The sequence below is a fragment of the Misgurnus anguillicaudatus genome, chromosome 4 (genome assembly GCF_027580225.2).
Source record: "Misgurnus anguillicaudatus chromosome 4, ASM2758022v2, whole genome shotgun sequence".
Taxonomy (NCBI): Eukaryota; Metazoa; Chordata; class Actinopteri; order Cypriniformes; family Cobitidae; genus Misgurnus; species Misgurnus anguillicaudatus.
Genome location: NC_073340.2, coordinates 3600236 through 3626891, shown reverse-complemented (window position 1 = coordinate 3626891; position 26656 = coordinate 3600236). Strand labels below are relative to the sequence as shown.

The following is a 26656-nucleotide window of genomic DNA, read 5'->3' as shown; positions in this document are numbered from 1 at the left end:
GATGATCAAAACATACACAGAGTATTTATTGTTTTTAACTGAGTGAATGATTTAGTGTTTTATAAGTTGAGTAAGAGCGCCATCTGGTGGATAATAGTGGAAATATGGAGTGCCGTAAAAACTTGTCATTGTAAGGGAAGCTTTTTCTCTTAATTGACAAGATAACTCCTCAATAGCGGGAGAGAGTTAAATACAGGTGATTTATTTAATAAATAATTGCATTTAAATTCTGTTAAAAAATACATTTGTTTGTAATTTGATGTAATAACTGTTTATTCCCTTTTTAGTGCATATGCGACCTCGTGCAGGTTGCAGCCTTCTGATTGAGAAACGCCACTGTTCCCCACTATGCACGCCACTGTTCCCCACTATTATTAAAACATGTTATTAAAAATATGCATATACTGACCATCACTGATACTGATCAGCTAATGCAAATCTAAAATTTGCCAAATACTCTTTGGTAGCTCAGGACATGACTGACTTGCAGTTGAACAAACAAAAATGTACTGTAGGATTGTGCCATGCAAAAAATAATCTGTATCTCCCTGTAGTTTTTCCCTGAAGTCCTGAAATGTTGAAAAACTGAAAGTGGAAAATATCATGAGAAAGTGGTAGTTGTCTCAAGGGGACCCTGGAGCAAGTGCTAACATGAAAAACCCTAAAAAAAACAATGCAGCAAAATTTTGCAGTCAGTGAATATATTGTGAAAAGGTATGACACCATGTCTGCATGCACAATTTGGATTTTCCTGACACTATGACAGATGACGGTAAGCTTATGTTTTAATGAGGTTACGAAAACACTGTTAATAGCGTCAGCTGAGCTAATGGAGATCTGTGTGTGCAAGTTTGTATTTGCATGTTCATGCATCCACACAAATCAAATAATTAATCTCTCCGTAGTAAAGACCAATACCGCGGCTTTGTTGAGCTAATCAAAATTACATCTTTCCAGTTCATTTGTTGATTGTAAATAGACCACTGGAGAGAAGGGATATTAAAAGGTGATTCGCTAGCTGTGTTTCCTGCCTGTGGTCACAATAAAGAACTTGCTACAGAATTACCACGTTAAAGGGATTGTTTGCCCAAAAAATAAAAATTCTGTCATCATTTACTCACACTTTTGTTGTTTTAAACCTGTAGGAGCACAAAACACATGATAAATAATAGTAACCACACAGTTGATGGTACCCATCGACTTCCATAGTAGGAAGAAATAGTATGGAAGTGAGTGGGTGCCGTCAATTATGTTATTATCATTTATCCAAATGAATAGAATAAAGAAAAATCATACAGCTTTTAAACCAACACGGGGGTGAATGACGACAACATTTTTATTTTTGGGTGAACTATCCCTTTAATATAAACACAAAATCACAATGTTTATACTTTGCATACTTACACAAAATTGTGTTACTATGCATCAATTATTTGTGATCAGAATAGTGACAGATTTGTTGACATTGCAAAGAAGTAATTTTTCGTAATTAAGTATAGAAAAGACAATATATGGATTGATGATTTTACAAATTGACAACCCAAGCCTTACTGCTTAATAATTTTAATAAACTGTGACATCAAGCAGATAAGATAACATGCAACTGCATAAAATACAGCAGCACAAAAACTGTAAAACAGTGTGAAATGAATTCTGCTTTTCAGAGCCATAAAGGGTGAGCAACATCACTTGCACCTGTGGGCAGTCAACACACACACACACACACACACACACACACAAACACACACACACACACACACACATACCGAGTGACAGCATACTAAGAGCACACAGTGTGCTACACAGCAAGCATAGATAGATCATAATTGTGCGGCCTAGATCACCATGGTAACCAGGGAGAGGACGGGAGCTTCAGCAGGTTCTTGCACACATTCTCCAGATAAACAGAAAAACATTAATTTATAAATATATTCTGCACAAACACCTCAGCCGTGATCGCACTGTGATATCTGACCAAACATTTACACTAACACAGCTTCTAATTTAAAAAATGAATGAACAAATACTGTACATCGCATAATAAATGTGCTTTAATGGTGTATTGTATAACTTTTAAAAGGATTTTTTTTAGGAATGCAATATAATCTACATAACTATATTATCAGTGCTGTATAAAAACCTTTTATATCCTGCATTCCTACACCCCATCCAGAACCTTATGTTCAACAAAGGAGCGGCGCCTTGTCTTAAAGGGCGTTTTGCAGGTAAAATTTTTCAACGAATTTGTGCAATTTGCTTGTTGATAATAAACATTTAAACTGTTATCCATTGTATTTTATGTTGTTGGGTATCACAAAACCCGAAAAAGTATGAAAAAGTCCCTCACAAAAGATCATCTGGGATTTAAAGCTCTTTTATTGAATATGCTGCAGTGTTTTCTTTATTTTTTCTATAATCCAGAAGTCAATACCTGTACATACAGTGCATTTACATACACACACTTATGCCCTGGGTCAAATACACACATAAACTTGATGTCAAACTTTTGAAACATAGGGATGGTTTCTCAGACAGGGCTTAAGTCTAGTCCAAGACGAAAATTTCCCTCACAACGCACTGTATGACGTCACGCTGGGGAGAGAATTGACCAAGCCGCCTTGAGAGCATTGAGAATGACTATAGAAAGACGAGTAAAGTACAGTTCTGATATCGCAGATTATTTACATAGATAGATAGATGATAGATAGATAGATAGATAGATAGATAGATAGATAGATAGATAGATAGATAGATAGATAGATAGATAGATAGATAGATAGATAGATAGATAGATAGATAGATAGATAGATAGATAGATAGATGGATAGATAGATAGATAGACAGATAGACAGACAGATAGACAGACAGATGGATAGGCTAGTATAGAAAGATAGGCAGACAGCCAGATAGCATAACGTTAGCATATCGTCGTGTAGAAAGTAAACAAACAATTAACATACTCGTGCATGCTGGCTTGAGGGGGTCCATGATCCTGCCTGAAATGGGTGTAACTTTATGCGATCTTCAGCACAAACGGTTTTGGCAGCATGTCTCTAATCCTGGAAGGTGAGTGAAGCATGTCACATCTGTTCGCGGGTACCAGCGACCCAAACGCACTCGCTTTCTTACAGCCAGTAGCGGAATGGCAATCGAGAGAGTTGGGACTTTCCCGGTGGGCCGACCTGATAACAGCTATACATTTCGAGTTATATTAGCAACACCGTCTGGCGGCGTGATGTGCGCCGGTTCCCGCAGCCCGCTGGTCAAACTGAGCAGCCTTTCTGCTCAATAAAGTATATAAAAGTGCTCAACCTGTTTGGCAGGTCCAAACATGTACAGGATTTATAAAAATACGGTGATCAATGAGCGGTTCCTCCTCAAATGGCATAGCCTGTCGTGATGTAAAAAGCCGCCGAACGCCTGTTTATTACAGTATGTATGCGGTCGGATCCGAGTGTGCTGCAGCTGCTGACCGCTGCTTCTGCGTATAAAATGATCGTGTGATTCGTTATAATCGCATAAACAATATAACAAGCATCCTTTTATTTCACAAAACAATATATTTGAGATATTATTTGATAGACTAGTAAGTGTGGATTAAGGATATTTAAAAATCTCTAGCCTGGTGGTCAGGACATGAATGGATCAAATCAGCAGATTTGCGAAGATTTATTTATCTCCACATATATCATAAATAATAATTAGCAAGGTAACTTTTCAGTATAACACATTATATATTTCCTACGATGTATATATGATTTCCAAATTATATACGTAAGTATTAAACAGCAATAAATGTCTCATCTATCTCTATGGCTCTGGCTGAGCCTTTCTCCACTTCTCCCCAACGTGACGTCATCGCAGAATTGCGTTAAAAAAAACGTTAATACCAAAAACGTAAAAAAAGTGGTCTTTAAGACCATTTTTGAGACATTTTAAAAATTATACACATATCTTGAGTGATTTATGTACCCATTAATCGACAGTGGTGGTTAACCTGCAACACACACTTTAAGTCCAATTTATACAAGTGATGTGATTGGTCCACTAGAACCTCTCCTGTCAGGTAAAAAACCCTTCACAAAGGGGCACTAAATCACATTCCTGTTCATTTTCCTTCCCTGCTGTTACATTCAAAAACAACAAAAAGCTCATCTTTTTTATATCTCATCTGTTTTATAGAGCGTGTTTTTGTTTAAAGTGATTTCTGATAAACAGTGCCGCTGCTAGCCATTTAGGTGCCCTAAGCATAATTCCTTTATAATGCCCCCCACCCTGACCCTGAGAAAGAAAAAAAGTTTGTTTTTGCCAGTTTAACTAATTACCAAACATATAACTTAATAGCAGAAAGTAAATTCTTCACAGCTTTAGTCAACACACACTACACATTTGAAAGTGCAAACTTTTATAGAATAGCAGAATAGAAAAAATACCAAACTTAAATTGAATAGCAAAATAAAAAAATTATCAAAATAATCCAGACATGTTGTTCCCAAGTACAATGTCACTTTAAATAAATTACATTAAATAAACATCAATAAGTAAACAAGAATACTCAATATTCTTAAATAAAAAAACAATTTAGAGAACTAAGTTTCACAGTAACATTTGCCTCATATCATACATGATGACATTTTATATTTATATATATTTAACAGTCAGGAATTGTTAGCCTACCATGTGCACTGACAGCTAACGGTAACTTTTACTGAGAAAGTAACAACCGTCACGTCCAAATAAACCACAAAATAAACTACTGCTCAATATCTAACATAATAAAGAAAGTAACAGCTGGCGTCAGTTATTTGTAAAATGCACATGCGTAGGTAATGTTTTACAGTAAAATCTCAATTTAGCTTGCACTGAAGTTATAAATTATAACAACATAGTTTGCTAACATTAATGTCAGCACAGCAAGTTCGAGGCGCATTACGATTAGCAGCAGCTGCAGCACATGCGCATTTCCCTTATTTAGGAATTATTAAACATGATGGACCTACCTGCAAGTGATGCACGGGCATCATCCCGCAGTTTCTTCTTTTTTCCGATCCTGACTCCTGCTTTTTTTTCGGGCCATTTCCAAAAGTTGCCTACTGTCTGGCCGTTTCTCAGTCAGAAGGCTGCAACCTGCACGAGGTCGCATATGCAGGCTGCATACGTCATCAAGCCTGGTTTATTTCAGTTAACTGAACATTACATTAGCAAGTCATAAGCATATTACAACAATTTACGATCAACTAAGAATAATAGTCAACTTTATAATCGCTAATATTACGAAATAAGAAAGTTTTGATGACGTATGCAGCCTATGCGACCTCTGGAGGCTGCAGCCTTCAGATTGAGAAACGGCCTCTGTCAAACTATTCCTTTAATCTGTATTGACCCTTGCCACTTAAGACTATCTATGTCCCTAGTCATACAAGTCAACCATCCTTTTTAAAGATGCCTTAAAGCGGACATTTTTCTGATAGCATTTTTCAAACTTTTGTTAATGTGTAAGGTTGCTGTTAAAGCATAATTATTGCCTGAAAAATGATAAAGCTCATAGTTCAATGGCAAGCAATATATATTTTTTAACAGAATTCCCCTTTCAAAGCCTACAGCAAACAGCCGGTTTGGAGTTTGGACTACAGCCCTCTACTTCCCGATTGAATGACGTCAATAAAACAGTTTTTGACTAAACTCCACCCACAGGAATACATCAGTCACCAGCTTTGGCTCAAATGGCTTTGCTACTAAGCTAAGCTGCTATTGAATCACAACACACTAAACAAACTACACAATCAGAACTCGATACGTATTTCTGAAGGAGAGACTTCATAGAACAAGGAAGACAGCATCCTGTTTTTAGGACAGTGAAAACAGCGCTATACAGATAAGTAAATTGTGTGTAAATAATGCGTTTTTACACACGAAACATGAACACACGTTATATTGCACACTGTAAACAATGAAAGCTTTAAAAACGCAGGAAAAACAGGACATTTAAAGAGCGATATCTGTAAAATAATTGACCACAAAATAATGATGAGAGGTATTAACAGAGATAAAATATTCAATATCCTAAAAACATTTGACCCTATTCACTTATCACTGATGAAAAAGATAAAACATTTATGAAAGCAACAGGAGTTTCTCCATGCAGAGATACGAAATCCGGCAGCTGTGGTGATTTATTTGTTCTGTTTGATACTATAATGGTAACTTGTAGCAAATGACCTGCTGCCCCATGTTTTCCAAAGACTGATTTGTACTTTCTACGCATTACCTCATCTGCATTATTCATCATCTAGTAGTCATTTACCAGATATTTCTCTTCTCTACAAAGAAAGGGTTGAATTGTCAAACAGTGGTGCATTTTTGAAAGAGAAGGTTTCTCAGCAATTTCATTGTTTATTTATTAGTAGTTGAGTCCTTTATTTGACTTGATTCTGAAGACAAAGAGAAATATTCAACAATATGTGACCTTGCCTCTGAAATGCAGGTTAGCATCTCATAATCGATGAGAGATATGAAACTAGAAGCATCAATGTTTGATTTCACTCATTGATTTCAATCTTTCACAAGGCCACTCAGTCAATATTAAAGATATCAAGGTTGTTCTTTACATTATGTACATTGTCAGAATAAAAGGAACAGAAAGTACATTTCTGTCACTGGGGTAGGACCTTAAGGTTTTGGAATAAAATTGTTCCTTAAGGTATACACAAATAGGGTATAATATTGGTATATATTTTTGCACAGTACTGTATATATAAAAGACTATGAATTTATTTTTACGATTTAATGCCATAACCCATTGACCTGTTTAATTTCTCATTGTACAAAGAGTGATACACTCTAAAAATGTCTGGGTTATTTTTGACCCATAATGGGTAAATATTGGACAGAACACACCGCTGGGTTAAAATTGACTCAATGCTTGGTTGTTTTAACCCAACTGCTGTGTTATTGTAATCCATGGTTGCATAACAACAACCCAGCAGCCATATCACCCTGTAGCCCAAGACAGTTTGCCCACTGAAGCTAAGCAGGGCTGAGCCTGGTCAGTACTTGGATGGGAGACCACCTGGGAAAACCAGGTTGCTGCTGGTAGAGGTGTTAGTGAGACCAGCCGGGGGTCCTAACACCCCAGTATAGTGACAGGGACACTATACTGTCAAAAAAACACCGTCCTTCGGATGAGACGGTAAACCGAGGTCCTGACTCTCTGTGGTCATAAAAAATCCCAGGATGTTCTTTGAAAAAGAGTAGGGGTGTGCCCCAGCATCCTGGCCAAACTTGCCCATTGGCCTACTAATCATCCCTCATACTAATTGGCTATATCAGTCTGTCTCCTCTCTACTAATAAGCTGGTGTGTGGTGGGCGTTCTGGCGCAATATGGCTGCCGTCGCATCATCCAGGTGGATGCTGCACATTGGTGGTGGTTGAGGAGATTCCCCCATTCATATGTAAAGTGCTTTGAGTACTGAGAAAAGCGCTATATAAATGTAACGAATTATAAAATAATTTCAACCCAGCATGTGTTTATCAATATTTATCAAAAAATAACCCAGACATTTTTAGAGTGTAAAACAAGTAAACCCTGACAAATTGCAGAACCACTTTAGCTGGTAAAGTCCTCATTTAAAATCAACAGATCATGTGCTTGCTTACATGTAATTGTAGTATACATATATTGGCATCACGTGAGTCCTCATCCACCCTAATCTCTAAACATCAATATTGGCATAAACTCCCATCAGTCAAGCTTTAAACACATTATAACCTCTAAGGGGCAGTTTCCCGGACAGGGATTGGACTAGTCCTAGACTAAAATAAATGTAAGAGCTGTCCAAACTGAAAACTACTTGCATTGACATATCTTAAAATACATCAGTGCCCTTTGTTTTGCCTCAGAATGCACAAAAGTAATGTTTTTAGTGAGGCATGTTTGTTCAAACTAGTTATATTTCTTAATTAAAATAAGGCCTAGTCCTGGCTTAAGCTAATCCTTGTCCGGGAAACCGCCCCTATATGTATAACATTGAACAGTGTACAAATTGTAAAGCTCTATATTTTCTCAACATGCACACACACACACACACACACACACACACACACACACGCTTGCAAATGACAGCTCAGCTCAGTAGCACCAGTATTAGCTGTGGGGACAGATCCAACACACTGTTAATCCCACAGCTCTGTTTTGTAAGCAAATCATTATCAAGACTATTAATGGCACACTGCAGAATTCTCTCTTTCTTCCTTCTCTCTCTCTCTCTCTCTCTCTCTCTCTCTCTCTCTCTCTCTCTCTTTCTCATCTAAGACGTCATATGTGCACTCCTGAAGCAAAGCCTGTTTCATCCTCATGCTGCTAAGATACCTACTAGTTTAGCCAAATTTATTGCATGCATCTTACTTATTAACTTATAAAAAACAATTCCAAAATGTACTATAACAAACTTAAATAAATGCACAATTTTTTTTTAGAAACTTAAGAGTAAAGCTGAATAACCCTAATGAGGAGCTCAGATGGAAAAGCCGCTAAACGCCAACCCCCATCAAAAAGGATGTTATTAACTCGAATGCTCTCTGCATTATATGTTCATCAAGTATTTTAGCTTTAAATCCGTTTAATCCCACCTTCAGGCCATTCAGAATACATTAAGAGTCTGATCAAAATTCTCATTTACAAGAAAACATGTCTTAGGGGGCTTTGCATAAGAGCTCCTCATACAGTATATGTCTGTATCAGTATTCTGTTTGTGTATTTTAGTATCCAAGTTAAATGATAACAGAGTCCTGCAGTTTAACACTATGCTTATATCAAACTCCGTTAAAATCAATTATAAATGGAGTCTCCTATGCCAGACTTCTGTGTTTCTTTATGGAAACCCTTTGAGCATGACACTGGAAAACATTGAACTTCTTATTTAAATTAAGCTTTAAAATAGCAACGATATAGGCGCAGAAGACCTTAAAGTTAAAGGTATGGAGGAGATTTTAGAAATAGATCCTCGATTCTTCTCTCTTTTTTCCAAGAGCATTAGAAACAGATACTGAACGTTATGTTCTGAGTTGTTTCACAGGACAAAAAGTGCTGTTGCGAAAAAAAAACAATAAAAATTTTTACTCTGAATATTACAATGAAAAAGGCAGTTCAACAACAAACAGTTTATAAACTTTATTAAAATATATACAAGCTGAAAAAACCTTTAATGGTGGCTGAGGCTTTCTGTCATTTTAAAGGATCTGTCTCTTCAACATTAAATGAGTAAGTGACTAATAGCTGTTATGCATATCTCTACCTTTGGTAGCATAACTTTATATTTACTATACATTAACACATATGGCAGCTGCTTTAATCCAAAGCAACTTCACTCTAAAATGTCTGGGTTATTTTTGACCCATAATGGGTAAATATTGGACAGAACACGTGCTGGGTTAAAAATGACCCAATGTTGGGTTGTTGTTATGCAACCATGGGGTATAATAAACAGCAGTTGGGTTAAAATAACCCAGCATTGGGTCAATTTTTAACCCAGCACGTGTTCTGTCCACCATTTTCCCATTAGGGGTCAAAAATAATCCAGACATTTTTAGAGTGTTGCAATGCATTACAAGGTATACATCTTACCATTATGCGTGTTCATAGGATTGAACCTGCAAATTTTGTACTGTTACGCAATGTCCCACCACTGAGCTACAGGAATAAAACCAAGTCCAAATGTCCAAGCCTCTTTTCTATAAAATAAAAGCTTATAGCATTAAAACACCACAAGGATAGTCCATAACACTTGTGCACTAAATTCTGTGTCTTCCAAAGTCATACTATAACTTAAGCATTATTCAGTGTAAATCTTGCTTCAGACATAGGGGCCATTGTCAGAATGGGGTCAACCATGAATGTTGCTGGGAGCCTTAAGGACCACCATGGCATATTTTATTTATTGGGTCTGGGAACTGCCGGGTGACCCATAAAATTATCATGGGTCCTATGAGTTTAAGTGTTGCTCTGTCCAGGGTTCCCACACCTTAGTTAACTTCAAATTCAAGGACCTTTCAAGGACTTTCCAGGTCCAATACCCTCAAATTCAAGAACTAAATATGGGAACACATTTCAAGTGAGAGCAAGGTTACATCATGTTACCTTTTAAGATACATTGTTACAGTTTCCTTTCGAGGGAAGAACTCGCGCCGCGTCACTGCGGTGACACTTTTGGGATGCCTCCAGGGGTAAGTGCATCTGAATGTGTATCAAATTCAACCAATGGTGAGGCTTTACGACAAAGACAGGGTGATGCAGGAGCCAGGAAGTATATCACTATCTGAAATATTGTCAAAGACGGCTTTATAGGGACGCAGGAGTATGGCAAGGGAGACGCAGCGCCTCGTTCCCTTCTCAGGGAACAACAGTTACATGCATAACCCGAGACGTTTTCATGCGTCAAACACAACTATGCAAAAAAGCATTTTGGTATAAATCAACATTTGCATACAGAAGATATAAGCATTTAAGGCCAACAGTTTAGCACGTGTGCTTATAAAGTCTAGAATTTGTATGATATTATCCTACACTACACAAGGAATAATATGGATTTTTTTTCCAGAAAACTTCTTGCATAAAATAAATTCAAGCACTTTCAATGACCTGTATTTTCCCCAGATTCACAAACTTTCAAGGACCCGTGGGAACCCTGTCTGTCACACATTACTATTTCAGCATATATATATATATATAATTAAGCTACAAAAGCTGGACCCTTTAAGAAGTACACCTTTGTACCTAAAGATTTCATATTATGTTTGTACCAAATATCCCAGTGACAGCTTTTGTACCTTTATTTCAAGTGTGATCAAGTTATTTAAGTCCCTCGTGGTGTTTTTTGACATTTTTGCTTGACTGTAGAAATCAAATTTTATTATATGTTAACATTATGGAAATTATGGCAAAATCACTTTTTGTGTTCAACAGATGACAGGCTGTCATTTTGAAAGTTTGTGCTGACATGAGAATGATTTTGAATGAACTTCAAATTGACTTTCTGGATCATCCTTGGAGGTAACAAGAATCAAGAATTAAAGTGAAGAACAGTTCCTTATTCCATCATCATTGTGTCCTAAGGTCACACCCTGCAACCTTGGACAAGATTCATCATACTGTAACAAAGCTGACAACAACCATCCATTAAATATATATTACAGTCATAATATTACATACCGCTATAAATATCAATATTTAGAAGCCACAATAAACACGTTTCCGAAATAGCGCTTCTCCCTTAAGACTAAGAGCAAACATCCAATCACTCCAAACCTCACACAATAACGCAAACACAATAAACCAGACGTACACAGGTACAGTTTAACTAACAAATCAAGCATCACCGCTTGAAATGATGTACTGTATATGCCAGGGTCAAACGGTCATGCACGACAAAAAAAAAAACCTGAACAAAAGTACATCTCGGTGAGAATCTTCAAGCAGAACATTGCAGTACTCTCCACCTCCCACAGGTTCTCCAACCAGCATCATTAGCTTCTCTGTCATTGCTGCAGCATAAACACCCCAGCCCATCTTAGGGAATTCATTCAAACCAGCAGACAACATGAACTATTTCACACATCTAGAAAGCTCCCAAATATTTTTACATCTTTAGACTGGCTCATCAAAAAGGAATTGCATGTCCAACACGCACACATTTGATAAACAAGAGAATAGACCATTAACACCCTAAAACTCCTACACAGTTTATGCCTTTCATTAGATATCCACATCACAGCGCAGGACAGGTAGAGAGAAAGAGTGTGTTTATGTGTGTATGTGTGATGCTAAGAAAGAAGCCAAAAAAGAGAAAGGGGTTAGGTAAGGATATATGTAGAGGGTGGGGTTCAATAGCTCACCATGCTCAACCCAAATCCCGCATTGGGCTGGAAGGCGGGTGTAGATCTGTCCTCCTTCGCCGTCAACAGACACGCACAACCCCTGCGCCCGTCTTAGCGATGGCCAGCTCATCCACAACGCCTCGCTGTGTGCCCACACACACACACACGCACGCTCTACAGCCCAAAGTCCAGACACAGACAGAGGGGTATCTCCTCTTAAAATCAATACCCGTTCTGTACGAAAAATCCGGTAATGTTTCAGAAGAAGTAACGGAGACGTAACTAGCTATAAAACCAAATGAATACCACCATGGGCTGGTAAAAGTACTTCGACCTGGTCCTCTAACGCACCTTTATTTTCCTTCCCGACGCGTTCACGTATTTCCTCGGGCAGTTTGACTCTTCGTCTGCCTTTTCTAGCTGAAGTGTGTATGGGAGAAGCCCTTGACAGACCTGGAGAGAGCAGCGATCGGCGCAAACAGAGGGTGAGAGAGAGAGATAGTGTGACTGCCGCTACAGTCCATGAATGGTGCAGTGCTGCTGTTGTCATGGTAACCACTGGGGAGGAGGCCGGCAAAGTGGTGAGGGGGAGTGAGAGAATGAGCGAGCGAGAGAGAGAGCTTCACAGAGGGACACTGTAGCTTTGGGATGGCCAGTTGCGTATGTACGGAGACTGGTAATTGTAGCTGGTTTATAAATAGGGGCTGGCGGTGCACAGGTCTGATCCATCAGCTGCCGTGACCTTTTCTTATCCTTGAAAGCACCATCACCACAATATACATTCACTTACAAGTCCATTCATTCAAATTTTCATTTCATCTGCGCCCCTTATATTCATGCCAGTCCTGCTTTCATAATCTATTCATTTGTAACCCCTGCTTGTTCAATGAAAAGAGGGAAAACAAAGCATATTGGGGATTTTTCGTTTTTGTGCTATATTTAAATATGGGAAATTTGACGACACACTGTTAACATTTATATTTACACGTTTGCCAGATGTTTTTATCTTCTTATTGAGCTTAGTCAAGATACACGTCACATTTATTTAAATTTAACAAGCTGTCTATACTCACAAATAAAAACTCTGTCATAATTTACTCACCTTCATGTTGTTCTAAAAATAGCTCTTTTAGAAACTGTATTAATATCTTATGTGAATTTTATACAAATTTGCCCAAATTTAATATAAACACACATACTTGCACACACACTGGTTTTCATCTTTTATTTGGACTTTTGTATATTATATCCCATTCCCCTAAATCTAACTCTCGTGGAAAACTTTTGATATTTTAGATTTTCCAAAAATATCCTTCTGCACAATTTATAAACTTGTTTCCTCACGGGGACCAAAAAATGTCCCCAAGGTCAACTATTACTGGTATTACTTTCTTTGTGGGTACACACACCACCCGCAAATATACTAAATATTTAATGATGTTCTCCAAAGAAATGCACATTGATTATTCATACATCGGTGTAGTCTGGCCAACATTTGCCTTGAATGTTAATGTTATCTAGCCAGAAGTTATCTAACTTTTCGACAGCCTTGTTTTCCTTTATTGTGCTGCGGTATACTTTTGGAAAAACGGACAGAGATTTATGGGTTTAATATCACTTGTCTCTCTGTCCTCTAAATGTCAAGTACCGGCACTGCATGATAAACACTTCACTGTACTATTCAATGTACTGTATGCTGTCTATAAAGTACAGTCAGCTGGTCATCATGTCTAAATAAATCTTAATATGGTGATTAATACACAACACAAAGCAGCAGGACACTGTGTTATGTTAAAGCACTTAATATGGCTGGCTGACTTTACGCTAGTCCGCATAATATGTGTCTACAGTAATTAGCAAATACTGTAAGTACATAAACAAAATATAGATTTGCCTGGATTTTGTGGGAAGAAAATTATGTGATAGGATAGACATGACCCTATGATTAAGGACTTAATCGCAGTATTATATGTTTACATGACTGGAGCTAACCTTTTTACTGCAGTTTTTGACCCAAATAACTCAGCATTTCTACTACGTTCTACTACGTTCTAAGTTAAATTATCAAAATCATTTACCTTAAAATGTTGCAACAGGAAGCTATGCTAATTATTATTTATCTACTCTTCTACTTCCACCTCAGAATGCCAATCCAAAGATTACACCAGCTTCAGTCTGGATCCAGCCTCCCACAAGGATGTCAGATGACCCAACACCAATGGAAGATGATGCCAGACCATGGAAAAACCTCATATGAAGCCCACAAAGATGTCACATGACCTAACATCGGTGGAAGATGACACCGGCCCATGAAAGGACTTCAAAGGGCTTCATACTGTATGATGCCAATCTGAACTCTGAATTGATTTAAATTTGTCTTTGTAGTTTTGAGTTTCTTAAATATTTGATTTGTCATGTGTTTCCTATGCTGCTGATTTTATGCATATTCTACATTTTGTCTTCTGTAAAGTTGCTTTGCAACAGTGTAAACATGTTGAATTCAACATAACTTAATATTTAGTTCTCATTTGACCTCCATTAAATGAAAAAAGACATTATTGGAAAACAACTTTTTTTATTTTGGGATGGACTGTCCTTTAAAAAAGAAATTAATCTAGATTATTTAATGCATGAATTGATTTGTCTCATTTTACAATAATTCACTGATGCTATTAGTGATCAAATAATCTTTTGCCACTGCAATTATGTACTTAAAGTCCTCATGAACCCAAAGTCGCGATCGCTTCCGTGTTGTGATGTATTTCAGAATGAAACAGAATATGACATGAGGAAAATAAAGGACGTGGCTTATGTTTTCCATTGTGCTTTGATTGGATAAGAAAAGTAAGTGTTTCATTCAGGAATGTAACTGGCAGCATAGGTGGAGGGGGAGAAGTTAACTGATGGTACCGCCCAAACGGTCTAGCTGACATCATCAGAGAATGATCCCCACAAGAGGGCGGAAGTACATTTTCAGATTTTGACTGAAGTATATAAAGGCACATGAATTTAAAGAAAACTTGTTCATTATATATTTTTATATATAATAACAATTTTACATTAGTTTTGATTTCTTTGGGACTTTAAGCATTCAAGAAACACATCACTTATAGGAGCCACGTGCTCCTAAGGCAAAAAGAGGTGCCAAATTATTTTTTAAATGCCACATAAGAATTAACTTTATTTTTGAAACAATACAATTATTTTTTTAATGTGTAGAAGAGAGCGGGGCACAACCTAACGCTTTTTTTAATTATATTTATACACAAGCAACACACACATCTCTGCTACAAATGAACATTTGAAGTTTGTTTCTATTACACCAAACGTGACAGAAGTGCAAACGTTACAACTTACCCCATAGGTGGGGTTAATTATAACAGTCAGGGGGTTAGTTGTAACACTTGCTGAAAATTAAGTTTGCAGGCAAATATTTCAATACTATTTTGTCTATATACTTGAAATGGATATTGTTTATATATCTGTCTATATTAGACAGGTATCCACACTGTATTCATTCATCCAGCCCTTTTCTAACAATAGTTCAATTATAAATGGATACAAATGTATACTAAATATGTGAGAAAAAGCAGCACAATTATGACAAAACATTTTTTTTATAAGTGACCCAGTCTGTAACCATCATACTACAAAATCAAATCTCTGAGATAATGAGCATCAAAGTCTGATTTTAGGCATTCATTTCATTATGATTTCAATCCTTGACGTGACCTCAATCAATATTAAAGATATGAACAAAAATAAATTTGACACATGATTTTTGATTAGACAGGCACATTTATTTTGTTGGCAGCCAGCAATCATTAGTGTTTAAAACAACAGCAAGAATTAAGCTAACGTTAGCGGGAGGGGTTAGTTGTAATACAGCGTTACTTTTAACCCCGCTGGGTCAAAATATTTTCAAGCCCACCAAAAAAGTTGCTAATAGCTGCAGACTTATTTCAAAACAATGCTATGTTTTAGTCAACAACACACTGATTAATATGACATAGCATTAGATTTGGTATCTTACACACCCAACTTAAAAAACGAAAAAAACATGTGATGAAAAAATTTACTTACATGCCACCAAAACACTCATTCATTAATAACTGTCTGGAAAAAATTATACATTTCCAATAATTTGCGTGAGATCGTCTTTTGGCAGTGTGAAAAAAAACGGAAAATCAAATTGCTCAATCGTGTGCAACAATGTAAACAGTTCGTGTTACAACTAACCCCACGCTAGTTTTTCCCCCGCGCACCCGCACATCTGCCCAGTTTTTTCCTTAGAAAATTAACCATAGTAAAAGTAAAGTAACCATGTTTTATTAACATTCCCTTTCTTTTTAAATAACCATTCATTTATTGAATACAAATTGTAACCACGTTTATCAGAGTTAGAATATCTGAGAGGTAAACGGCAGCTCTTCACAAATTATATGTGTTGAATTTTAGACCTTTCAGTTCACACGCATGAGACACTGCACGTACCAAATTATAATTTATTTGTGCGTTCCCTGTCATGAAATCTATTTTGCACGTTTACTGACAGATGATCCTCTGTCTCTGTCGTTCTCTCTTTCTTACATGCTGGCACAGCTGGAGTTGCTTGTTCATTAGCAGATGTGTCATCAGCGCTGACGCTTGACAAAAATGATGATTGTTTGAAAAGTCTGATATTTCTCTTTTTGAGATGGGTTTCCATATTTTGTATCTCTTATTTTATTTTACTTTGGCTCACTAACTCTGTGAAACTTTTACACACAGAATCCCATTTTATTACATCAACATACTGTAACAAGATGTGATAGGCTACTGCTGCATGCACAACACACAAATATACATTTTTATTTCACGGCTCTCTGGAATGCTTGATTCTGATTGGTCAGTTGAGACATTTGCAGGTTCGTTCTTTTCAAATAATAACCGCTCCAAATTAATAACGCATAGCCGGACTACTTGCACGAGTGAAATCGCTCCGCGCCAATAAAGATCAATAAAGATTAGATTACTGTCTGTTTGGCGCCATCTTGTGACAAACACTCGGCAACCACGACAAGACACAGACAGCTTACTGAGACTGAACTTGACAAAATAGAGCATGACAGCTACGAAGCCAACACACACAAAAATACAGAATGGGGATTAAAACTTCTCAAAGACTGGCTAAAAGTGAAAAAATGGAGACAGACAAGTATGAAGCAGCGGATCTTAATAAGGTATTACGATCATTTTATGCATCTGTGCAAAGTTCGCGGAAGGATAAAAATGTTAATTTAAAACAAATATGCCAATAAAATGTTTCAAATTCATATTCATGTCCAGTTTTTTTTCTTATGTGGCAAGTAGCCGTGTAATAAGCGGGATAATGTAGAGGCAGCCGGTAGTTATTGGGAAATAAGCCCCTTCAGTGTGATACAAGACCCTCCGCTTCGCGTCGGGTCCTGATCACACTGTCGGGGCTTATTTCCCAATAACTACCGGCTGCCTCTACATTATCCCTTACTTATTACACGGCTCGTTGGAATGTTTGATTCTGATTGGCCAGTTGTGACAACTAATAACCTTTTGCTTTGCATCGGGTCCTGATCACACTGTCGGGGTTTATTCCTGCGATCACAACCGGCTGCCTATACATGATTCCATACGTAACGTAATTTCCATTGTCAACAGTGGCGATCTTGAAAAAAACACGAAAATCGCAAATGAATAATACATATTTTTGCTCGGGAATGCAACCATTTAAAGTGCAGTCTAGAGCCCTGATTTGTCTATCATCCTAAAGAACAAAACATTCACATTGACTGTGAGCTTCTTTTTTAAGCTCTTCGTCATTTTACTGGCGTCTTTTTATAATGTGGGCTTATTCTCTCTCTGAACCTGTTCACCTGAGAAAGATTCCAAGTCATAAATGTCACATTTCCATTTAGCTGAACAAATGATCGACTGTGGGAGGACCTGGGGCTGGGGGAAGGGGATGTAATTGAAAAGTGATTTGGATGAGTCAAAAGAGTATAAAGGTAGAAAGATCTAGCAAGTTATCCTATTCTGAGGTGGTCCCTGTGCTGTGTTTTACCACAAGATGTTGTTCAATGATCCTTTATTCTCTAAAAGAAAACAGAAAAACAGGGCTTTGGCTCAAGGGTTAATCGTGTCTGTGTAATTGTGCTATAGATTGAGAGAGAAAAGTGGAGGCAGACTGAAATCACAGAAGGTGGTGGGGGTGATGTCATTTTGTCAAGCCAATTAATGGGCATTGATAGAAAATGAAATTTTCAATAGGGATCAATATGGATGGCAGTAATGCTATTGATTGTGGAAGTTAATTTGGGTTTAAAAACTGAAGTAGGATGAGAATTGAAATCTAGGAGGAGTTGTATAATCCAAACAAGGAAAACAGCAATCATCTAAAAATAATAAACAAGTTGTGATGCAAAAATCAATGGCAGGTCTTTCAAGGACAGCAGGATAAAACATTGATTGATAAAATAAATAAATAAATGCAACAAATCATGTAACTTCACATTGTTAGCTAAACAAATACATTTAAATCAAACCGGCTTCAGAGTACATATGCAGTGTGTTAGGATAGTTGTAGGCATGTTATTTACAATATGTGAAAATCATTTTTGTAAAAATTATAATCAGTGTTGGGGGTAACGCATTACAAGTAACATGCATTACGTAATAATATTACTTTTCTGAAGTAACGAGTAAAGTAACGCATTACTTTTTAATGTACACATTAATATTTGACTTACTTTAAAAAAATGCAAATTACTTTTATTAATTCGATAAAAAATATTCTGTACTTAGTTAAACTAAACATAGTCACATTATGCACTCTATGCGTACATGCCTGTGTGGGAACAGTTTGTGTCAGAAACTGAGATGGCAGGCCAGAGCTCAACAATTTTGTGATGAAAATGCAATTTCTGAATGCAGAACTTTTCACACCTGCAAGTCCTGAAAGAGATCAAGCCTCAGCCAAGAAAAAGTGACACAAAAGTAACTAATAATAAGTAACATAAGCATTACTTTCCATTAAAAGTAACTTAGTAACACAATTAGTTACTTTTTTAAGTAACTTAATATTGTAATGCATTACTTTTAAAAGTAACTTTCCCCAATACTGATTATAATATTGACTGAGTAAGGCCCTGTGTCCATCAAAGCGCTTGCCAGCGTTTCTTCAGCTGAGTACTTAATTGCTATATAGACTCTTTTACAGTTTGTAAACATTGGGACTTTTTTTGTGGGCGGGTTTAGGACTGTTGACCGCTTCACTTATGCTAGTTTTGTTAGTTTGTTTGGTAACACTTTACAATAAGGTTGTATTTGTTAAAGTGACAGTCAGGTTCAATTTCTAAGCTTCCCTGGTATTGTAATAAGTCCCCAACAAAAGGTTTAAATTCCTAATTTTCTCAAAATATACATTTTATATTACTTTAAATTTACTATTAATTGAATTTCTCAGAGATCCCAAACGATTCGTGCAAAGCCGTTGAAAGATTCAAGGTTTGTTTATACTCGCGCTTTGGTCTGCAACGCTAGTCTCCGCGCTCTTTGTTGCACTATTCTTTGAATCGTCAGGGTGCAATGCGAGCAATCAATTCCAAAAACAAACACAAAAAAGAGGATAGAAGAAGTTGTTCGCTTGAAGAACCCTGGTATTTGTAACATCAGAGCTTGATATATAAGTATGAGAACATGAATAAAACAACAATCCCTTAAATATGTCTTAAAGGTGTAGCGGAGGATTTTCTCGAATGTTAGAAAAGAACCGCCTTCTCCACTTTTTAAAAAAATGCAAATGGGCAACACTCTTGATTGACAACTAGGAGGACCAATAGTCTTGATGATCCACCCGGAAAAAGAAAATCCTCTGCAATACCTTTAACATGATCATTTCATTAACAGTTTTACTAAACAAACAATACAGACATCTTAAGGTTTGTGTTTTGTTTCTCATCCAGTACAAATATAAGTCAATAATTCTGAACCATATGTAAAATAATTTGTGTTTTAAATGGCAAGGTTTCCATACTTTACTTTAAGAATGCCAATAAATAGTATATGCATTGTTTTGCATGGACGGATCAAAGAGATACGTCACAGGCTTGACTGCATGGACAGAATTGCCTTAAGTTTGGTCATATCGGATGTGGAGCTGTGCGTGTGTTCGATAGCCTACTCTGCTCTGATTGGGCAGCTGGCACAGTCGCCGCACAGTCCAACAATAGTGCAACATGCATTGACCTAGTGCTAAAGTGACTTACTGGCAAGACATTAAGATTTGAAATCCAACATCTATAAACATCATTCATCATTAATCCAAGTAATAAAAACAATGACAGACCCTAACATTTTTACCCTCATGTAAGCAAGTATGTAAGCTAAACGGGCAACAGCTAAACAGCAACAGTAGTTTAACTGCAACATGCATTGTTAGCACAACTTACTGATAAGACATTACAATAAACTAGACATTCAGAACAATGGGGCACATAACATAAATAAACACATAGGGCCCTATCTTGCACCCAGCGCAATTGACGCAATTGACGCATGCATCATTCGTATGTTGCACCGGCGCACAGCGGGTTTTTCCCTCCACAGACGCACGTCGGCAAACTAGGGAATGAACTTGCGCTCCCTGGGTGGTTCAGCGCAAAAAAGGAGGCGTGTTCCGGGGCAAACCATCCCTGATGCTATATTGCAGTTTCAAAAAACAATTGCGCCACTGACCAAAAAAAACTAGTCTAAAGTCAGTGGCGCGTTGCATGTGGTTCATTATGCTATTTTAAGGGCGCATGTTTGACCATAAAGTATAGCGTGCACAACGGGCACACACTTTGCTTATCTAATCTACACAGATGCAACAGTTATTTTTGCAAATCATAAATTGTTACAATAAAAAATATTAACACATGAGATAAGGGAAATCATAGTGGTGAGCATTGTGGTGATAGTTTTTATTTATTGTGTGGCTGCGTTAAAAAATTATCATGCAAATAACGATTAAAATATTTTCATAAGTTTGTTGTGTGGTTGTATTACGTTTATTTTATGTAAATAATAATTAAAATGTTTTCCTAAGAAACCTTAATGTATATGAACTTGATTTGTAAGTGTACTTTGGTACTTTTGTAAGGTTGGACCTTGCTTGTGTTTCTTGGGTCCGATTTCAAAGCCCCCAAACCCTTTCAGCGGTGAGGGTGGACGCAGCAATGTCCTCTGCTGGCGTCAGGTCATGTGTAGAGGCAGATCCAACTCCCGTTACACGGCGTGCCCGATTTATGCTGGCAAGCTTGGGATTCCCCCGTCTCCTGACATCATTGTAGTGCTTGGCGCAACGATGGGGATGCCAGCTGATGAGACAATTGTGGCTATTTCCTCTCACGCCTGTTTAAACGACGCTGATTTGGGCGGGTTTCTCCCATCCCCATACAAAACAACTTCTCTGTCTTTGACTGCTCTTACAAGAACGTGGGTCTCCTCGGCTGTGAACTGCTCCTGGCGTGCGCCTAGTAAATCCGTCATAATAATAGCAACCCGCCATGGAACTTGCGCCCTTGCGTTTAAAGGGAATGTTGGATAGCGTTCTGATTGGTTTATTTGACGTTACGCCCAAACCACACCTATGAATAATTAACCTACTTCAGACCAACCCCTTATTGATTTGCGCCCGGTGCAAGAGTTATTTCTCCCGCCGGGAAAATAGCAACAGCGCCCAAGATCCGCCCACAAAGTCACTTGCGGTTTGCGCTTCGCACTTGCGTTTCAGATCATTAAAATAGGGCCCATAATGTAATAATCATACTTACAGGTTGTGGTTAGGAGACACATGTTGTTCCAAATAAAGTAGCTACTGAACCAGCTTAAGTAAATTTACTTTTAGTAAAGTAATTTTAATCACTGATTCTTCACTACTTCATCCTTTGATAGTGAAAACAACACAAACCTGCCTTTACAGCTGAAAACACAATGTCTTCTCGACATGATGTAACAAACTAACTACTGTAGCTGAATGTGGGCAGGTCAGGGTTTTCGTTTCTTGCGGGCAAGACTGTAAACGGAGATTATGCAAAATGTTGCCTTCATACGTAGACAGACAACAGGCCAGAGATTTGAAAATAACATGACTCGAAAACGCGGTATTATGAGAGTATCTGGCAAACGCGAGTGTCTCTTTTATCATAAACCCTTTAGACGCATCTGAAGCAGGCACTTATTTTGACAAGACACATGATGCATATTGGATCGCCTGACGCCCAGAACACACATAGACAAAATTACGAACCACACATATGACGGGCTACATACATGTTGTGATGAACTTCGCATCGAGCGCCCTCGAAAAAAGAAGTCACTGACCGCAACTGTTTATTAATCATACACGTTATGGTTTATCCACTAACCACATTGTTAACATTGATGAATAGCTACATGACACACTGCAAAACAGGTCATTTTTGATACTGGATCTGTCTGGCACTTTAACTTTAGTAAATGCATTAGTTTACATAATGTATACTGTAATTAATTCACAACTGGACAGAGTTTAAAGAATCAAAGATTGAAATCAAACTTTAGATAAAATTTAACTAGATTTACATTATGAGACTTTAGCCTGGATGTCACAGACAGGGTCCTAAACATTGTGCTAAAAGACACACATGGAGCAGCTAGCTTGAGCAGTCAACCCTCATCACAATTACTTTCCCACCGGTTGCAAATGACTGGTGAGAAATGACAATGTTCTCAAAAGATGACACAAACAACTTTATAAAAACTCAAACATCAATCGGCCCGCATCTGACTATGTTGTGTTCAGAGGTGAATTAAGTGCTTCCCTGTAAGTATCGACAGAAGTTAATTGCCATTGCCGGTATGCACCTAACAAAAACAGAATTCAATCTGTTAAAAACAAAAGCCCAGTGGCATTTTCAATCAAGAGCTGGTGTTTCTTCAAGGGAGGCTACGACACATCTTTACTGCTCACTGAGGCTGAACCGATGGAGGAGGGGTTGTATCGGACCCCCTGCCTCATCCTGCGAGGCTTAAATCAGGATGCGATTGATCTGTTAAAAAGGTCAGTGCTCTCTTGCTGGGCTTTGTTCAAATCTGAAGGTGAAGAGATGGATACATTCTGCTATTTTCATCTTTTTGTCTGCCGCTACAGTAGGTAATCACAGACTAATGGAATGAGGCCAATAAAGGTAAACAAAAGAGGAAAAAGCAAAGGGGGATACATTTACATTAGAACATAAAGTACTGCAGAGTCATTTCTCTTGAATTACTTCAACTCTCGCAATGCAGTTTTAACATTTTTATGAGGCAAGGGATGTATTTATATTGTACTGTAAGCTTTATCTGCCACGCTGCTGCTGGGATGAGTGAAGTCTTTTGCTGAAACATGCACATAACTACAGAGGATAGGTATACATGCTGCTCCAAGGAAATAGGGAGAATCTGGACAGGTGGTGCTGGGGAAGAGAGGTAGCCTGGCTCCGCCCTCCTACGTTCTTCCGCTTAATTTTCATTTCGCTTCAGAACAACGTCTGGGACTGCTGTGTAGAGTTTCGTTTTCTCCGGCAAAAATCTGCAGGTCCATTCAGCGACCAGCGGGGAGTGGCTAAGAACGCAGACGTTGAGGTCGTGCGCCAGACTGAGTGACATATGTCACGACCAAACGTTAGCGATTGGTTATGGCAGATCCTGAGTGACTCTGGGCAGATCCAATAGTTTTAAACTTCAACAAAGGACCCTCCTTAACGGAAGTAACACTTTGCAATGGAGCCAGACTCTCTGTACAAATGAAATGAATGTACGAGAGTCTGGTTGCACCAGGCTAGAAGAGAGGGGCTACACTCAAAAAAATGATTGCTATTACTAACTGGGCCATGGATCTGTATTTCCCAGCATGCTTTGCATGCAACTGCTTTTGGAGAGTAATTTTTTTAATCAAGTGTTATTTTATGCATTTTTAGGTAAAGAGAAAGACCTAATAGTGTTAAATGTCTGTTTATCTTATTGGTTTAGAAGCATTTGTGTTATATTTTTTCAAATTGTTTGGTTACCAGAAGAGTGGCGCTTGTGGTTAAGTTGTGGATGTGACGTATATCTCTCAATGAGCACTAACTGTGCCTGTTTGGAGATCAGTCTCTTCTCACATGCTCATCCAAAGTATCATGTTATTATTATTAGCATGCTAACATGTGCTTATGCTAATTAGTATGATATAAAAACATTTTATATAAAATAACAGAATTGAGTTATTCAGACTACACTACATTGAGTTACTGAAGCTACAATAAATTGAGTTATTCAAACTACACTAAATTGAGTAATTCAGACTACACTGAGTTGGACAAACTCAATATATTATAATTGTGTAAAGCAGTTTTTTATGAGTTAGGGGTACACATTCATATTGGATGAAAATCCTGCCCACAATTTAACTGAGTTAATCCAATTAATAATTTTTTTGAGTGATAATCCCAAAGAGGGGTGCATTGAGATTAACCAGGAAAGAAGGTAAATAAATAGGTGCACGTTGATAGCATGGGGACATGGTTCGGCTGCGCTTCCAGCTTTGTGAAAACCAATCGGGCACTTTGGGGGCGGTTCCCCGGTCAGGGTTTATCCTAGTCCCAGATTAAAGGTCACGTTCTTCCTGATCCCATTTTTCAAACTTTAGTTAGTGTGTAATGTTGCTGTAAGACCATAAATAATATCTGGAAAATGATAAAGCTCACTGCCAGATATATCTCCTTTCAAAGCCTACAGCGAACGGCCGGTTTGGATTACAGCCCTCTACTTCCCGATTGAATGACATCAATAAAAAAAAATTGATTAAACTCCGCCCACAGGAATACGTTAGTTACCAGCTTTAGCTCAAACGGCTCTGCTAAGCTAAGCTGCTATCAAATCACAACAACACACTAAATAAACTACACAATCAGAACTCATAACGTATTTCTGTAGGAGGGACTTCATATAACAAGGAAGACATCAGCTCGTTTTTAGGACAGTGAAAACAGCGCTATACAGATAAGTAAATTGTCTGAAAAATATGTTTATTTATGAACACATGTTATATTGCACAGTGTGAACACAATCAAAGCTTCAAAAACACAGGAGAACCTTTAAAAAGTATGTTTGAGCTGCTTTAATTATAAAACATCTTCTGACGTATCTTAACATAAATCAGTGCCATTGTTTTGTCTCAAGATGCACACCAGTATTGTTTTTGTAAGGTATGTTTGTAAATCTACTTGACTTTTCCCTGCCATTGACGAGTTATCTCGTAAATTACGTGAAAAACGTGTTCCTTATGAGTTTTTATGGTTATCTGTAATACCGCAATAATCCACTAGATGGCTAGATTACCCAATTTATTAAAAAAACCTGAAGCAAAAAATGTATTTTACACTTCGTGAATGTTTTGATAATTGTTCTGAATCTGGGCCCATATTCATAAAGAATCTTAATGCAAAAAATAGCTCCTAGTGACACAATTCTAAGAAAATTCTTAGTTTACTCTTAAAATTAAAGAAACAATCCTAGTGAAGAAAAAAGTAATTCAGAAAGCATCTTAACCCTTAAAAGAGGTCTTAAGGTCAAAATTATTAGGAGCACAGACAAGGACTTTTAAGAGGCTTAACAGTTTTTTTTACCAACCAGGAAGTGGACAAAACACGAAGAGGGAGACAAAAAATGTTGCACACATTAGTTATATACGGTTAATAACATGCAACACATTAGATTGTGCAGGAATCATGTTTGCGACTGATCTTATTAGAGACATAATAATATAATATAGTGCCAGAAGTAAAAGTCATTACTACATTAACTACAGTAACAGATTTGGTAACTAGAAAAAATGCAACTATGCAGCAAAGATGATTTAGGCCTTTTACAGATGTCTATAAGCAAAGTTATCACACAAACTTACAGAATCATTGTGTCGCTGTTAATTTCCTATCTAATACGTTAAGTTATGACATTAACAGCATGGTACATAAAATATATACTTTATATATGATGGCTAATAATAGATCCTATTAAAAGCACTCTTTTTTCTTTCTTCTTGGACAACCAACCAATCCCAGTCTTCAAATGATTGTGTCACACATAGCAACGGGGTCAACCCCGCCTCCTCACTAAGATAAAAGTTTTTGTCTTTTTTTCTTACTCAGAGTTGCTCTCAGATCAGTCCCGAATCGCTCTTAAGCTAAGACTCGTAAAAGTCTTTAAGCAAAATTAAGAGTTTTCTTAAAATCTTTATGAATACGGGCCCTGAAAATGCAATTATTTCAGCTTTTTGCTAAAAAAATTATGTTTGAAGAAAATTACCCATATTTAAGAGTTTATAAGCAGAGAAAAAAATATAGATATGATGAAACGTTTATTTTTCGTTTTTGTTTGTTTATTGTTTGTTTGAAAGCAGAGGGTCTGTTCTTTCATTTTATATTTGTATGTTTATATATTTTTAGAGAAAATTTTCCTGGAAGGCATTTTGTGAAAATCACAAAAAATCCTGGCGGGCAACTTTAAAAAAAAAAAAGGCTGGCGGGAAATTAGTTAAATGTCCTCATATAACCAAGGCCTAGTCCTGGCTTAATCTAAAATCTGCCCCTATATGTAAAAGTTGTATTTCTGTCATTGTATGCCTATTGACAGATCTAATTGAGTAAAATCAGCTTTTCTCCATTCATTCCATATGGCATGTTTCTCTATGCATAAAACCATAATATATGCAAAAGCAACACCTAA

At 37.3% G+C, this 26656-nt stretch overlaps 1 protein-coding gene and 1 pseudogene across 5 annotated transcripts in view; one reads left to right on the top strand and one right to left on the bottom strand.

The window, feature by feature from the left end:
• The window catches only part of tanc2b (tetratricopeptide repeat, ankyrin repeat and coiled-coil containing 2b), a 192295-nt gene that overhangs the window by 56698 nt on the left and 108941 nt on the right, over positions 1–26656 (bottom strand). Inside the window, exon 1 of one of the 5 annotated variants that reach the window (XM_055176927.2) lies at positions 11891–12326. The exons of the other annotated variants lie outside the window; for them this stretch is intronic. Coding sequence (XP_055032902.2) covers positions 11891–12002 — 112 coding nt within the window. The 5' untranslated portion in view covers positions 12003–12326. Of the gene's footprint in view, positions 1–11890; positions 12327–26656 lie in introns of those variants that run through there. 5 annotated transcript variants of the gene reach the window in all.
• LOC129421588 (5S ribosomal RNA) lies at positions 6979–7095 on the top strand (annotated as a pseudogene).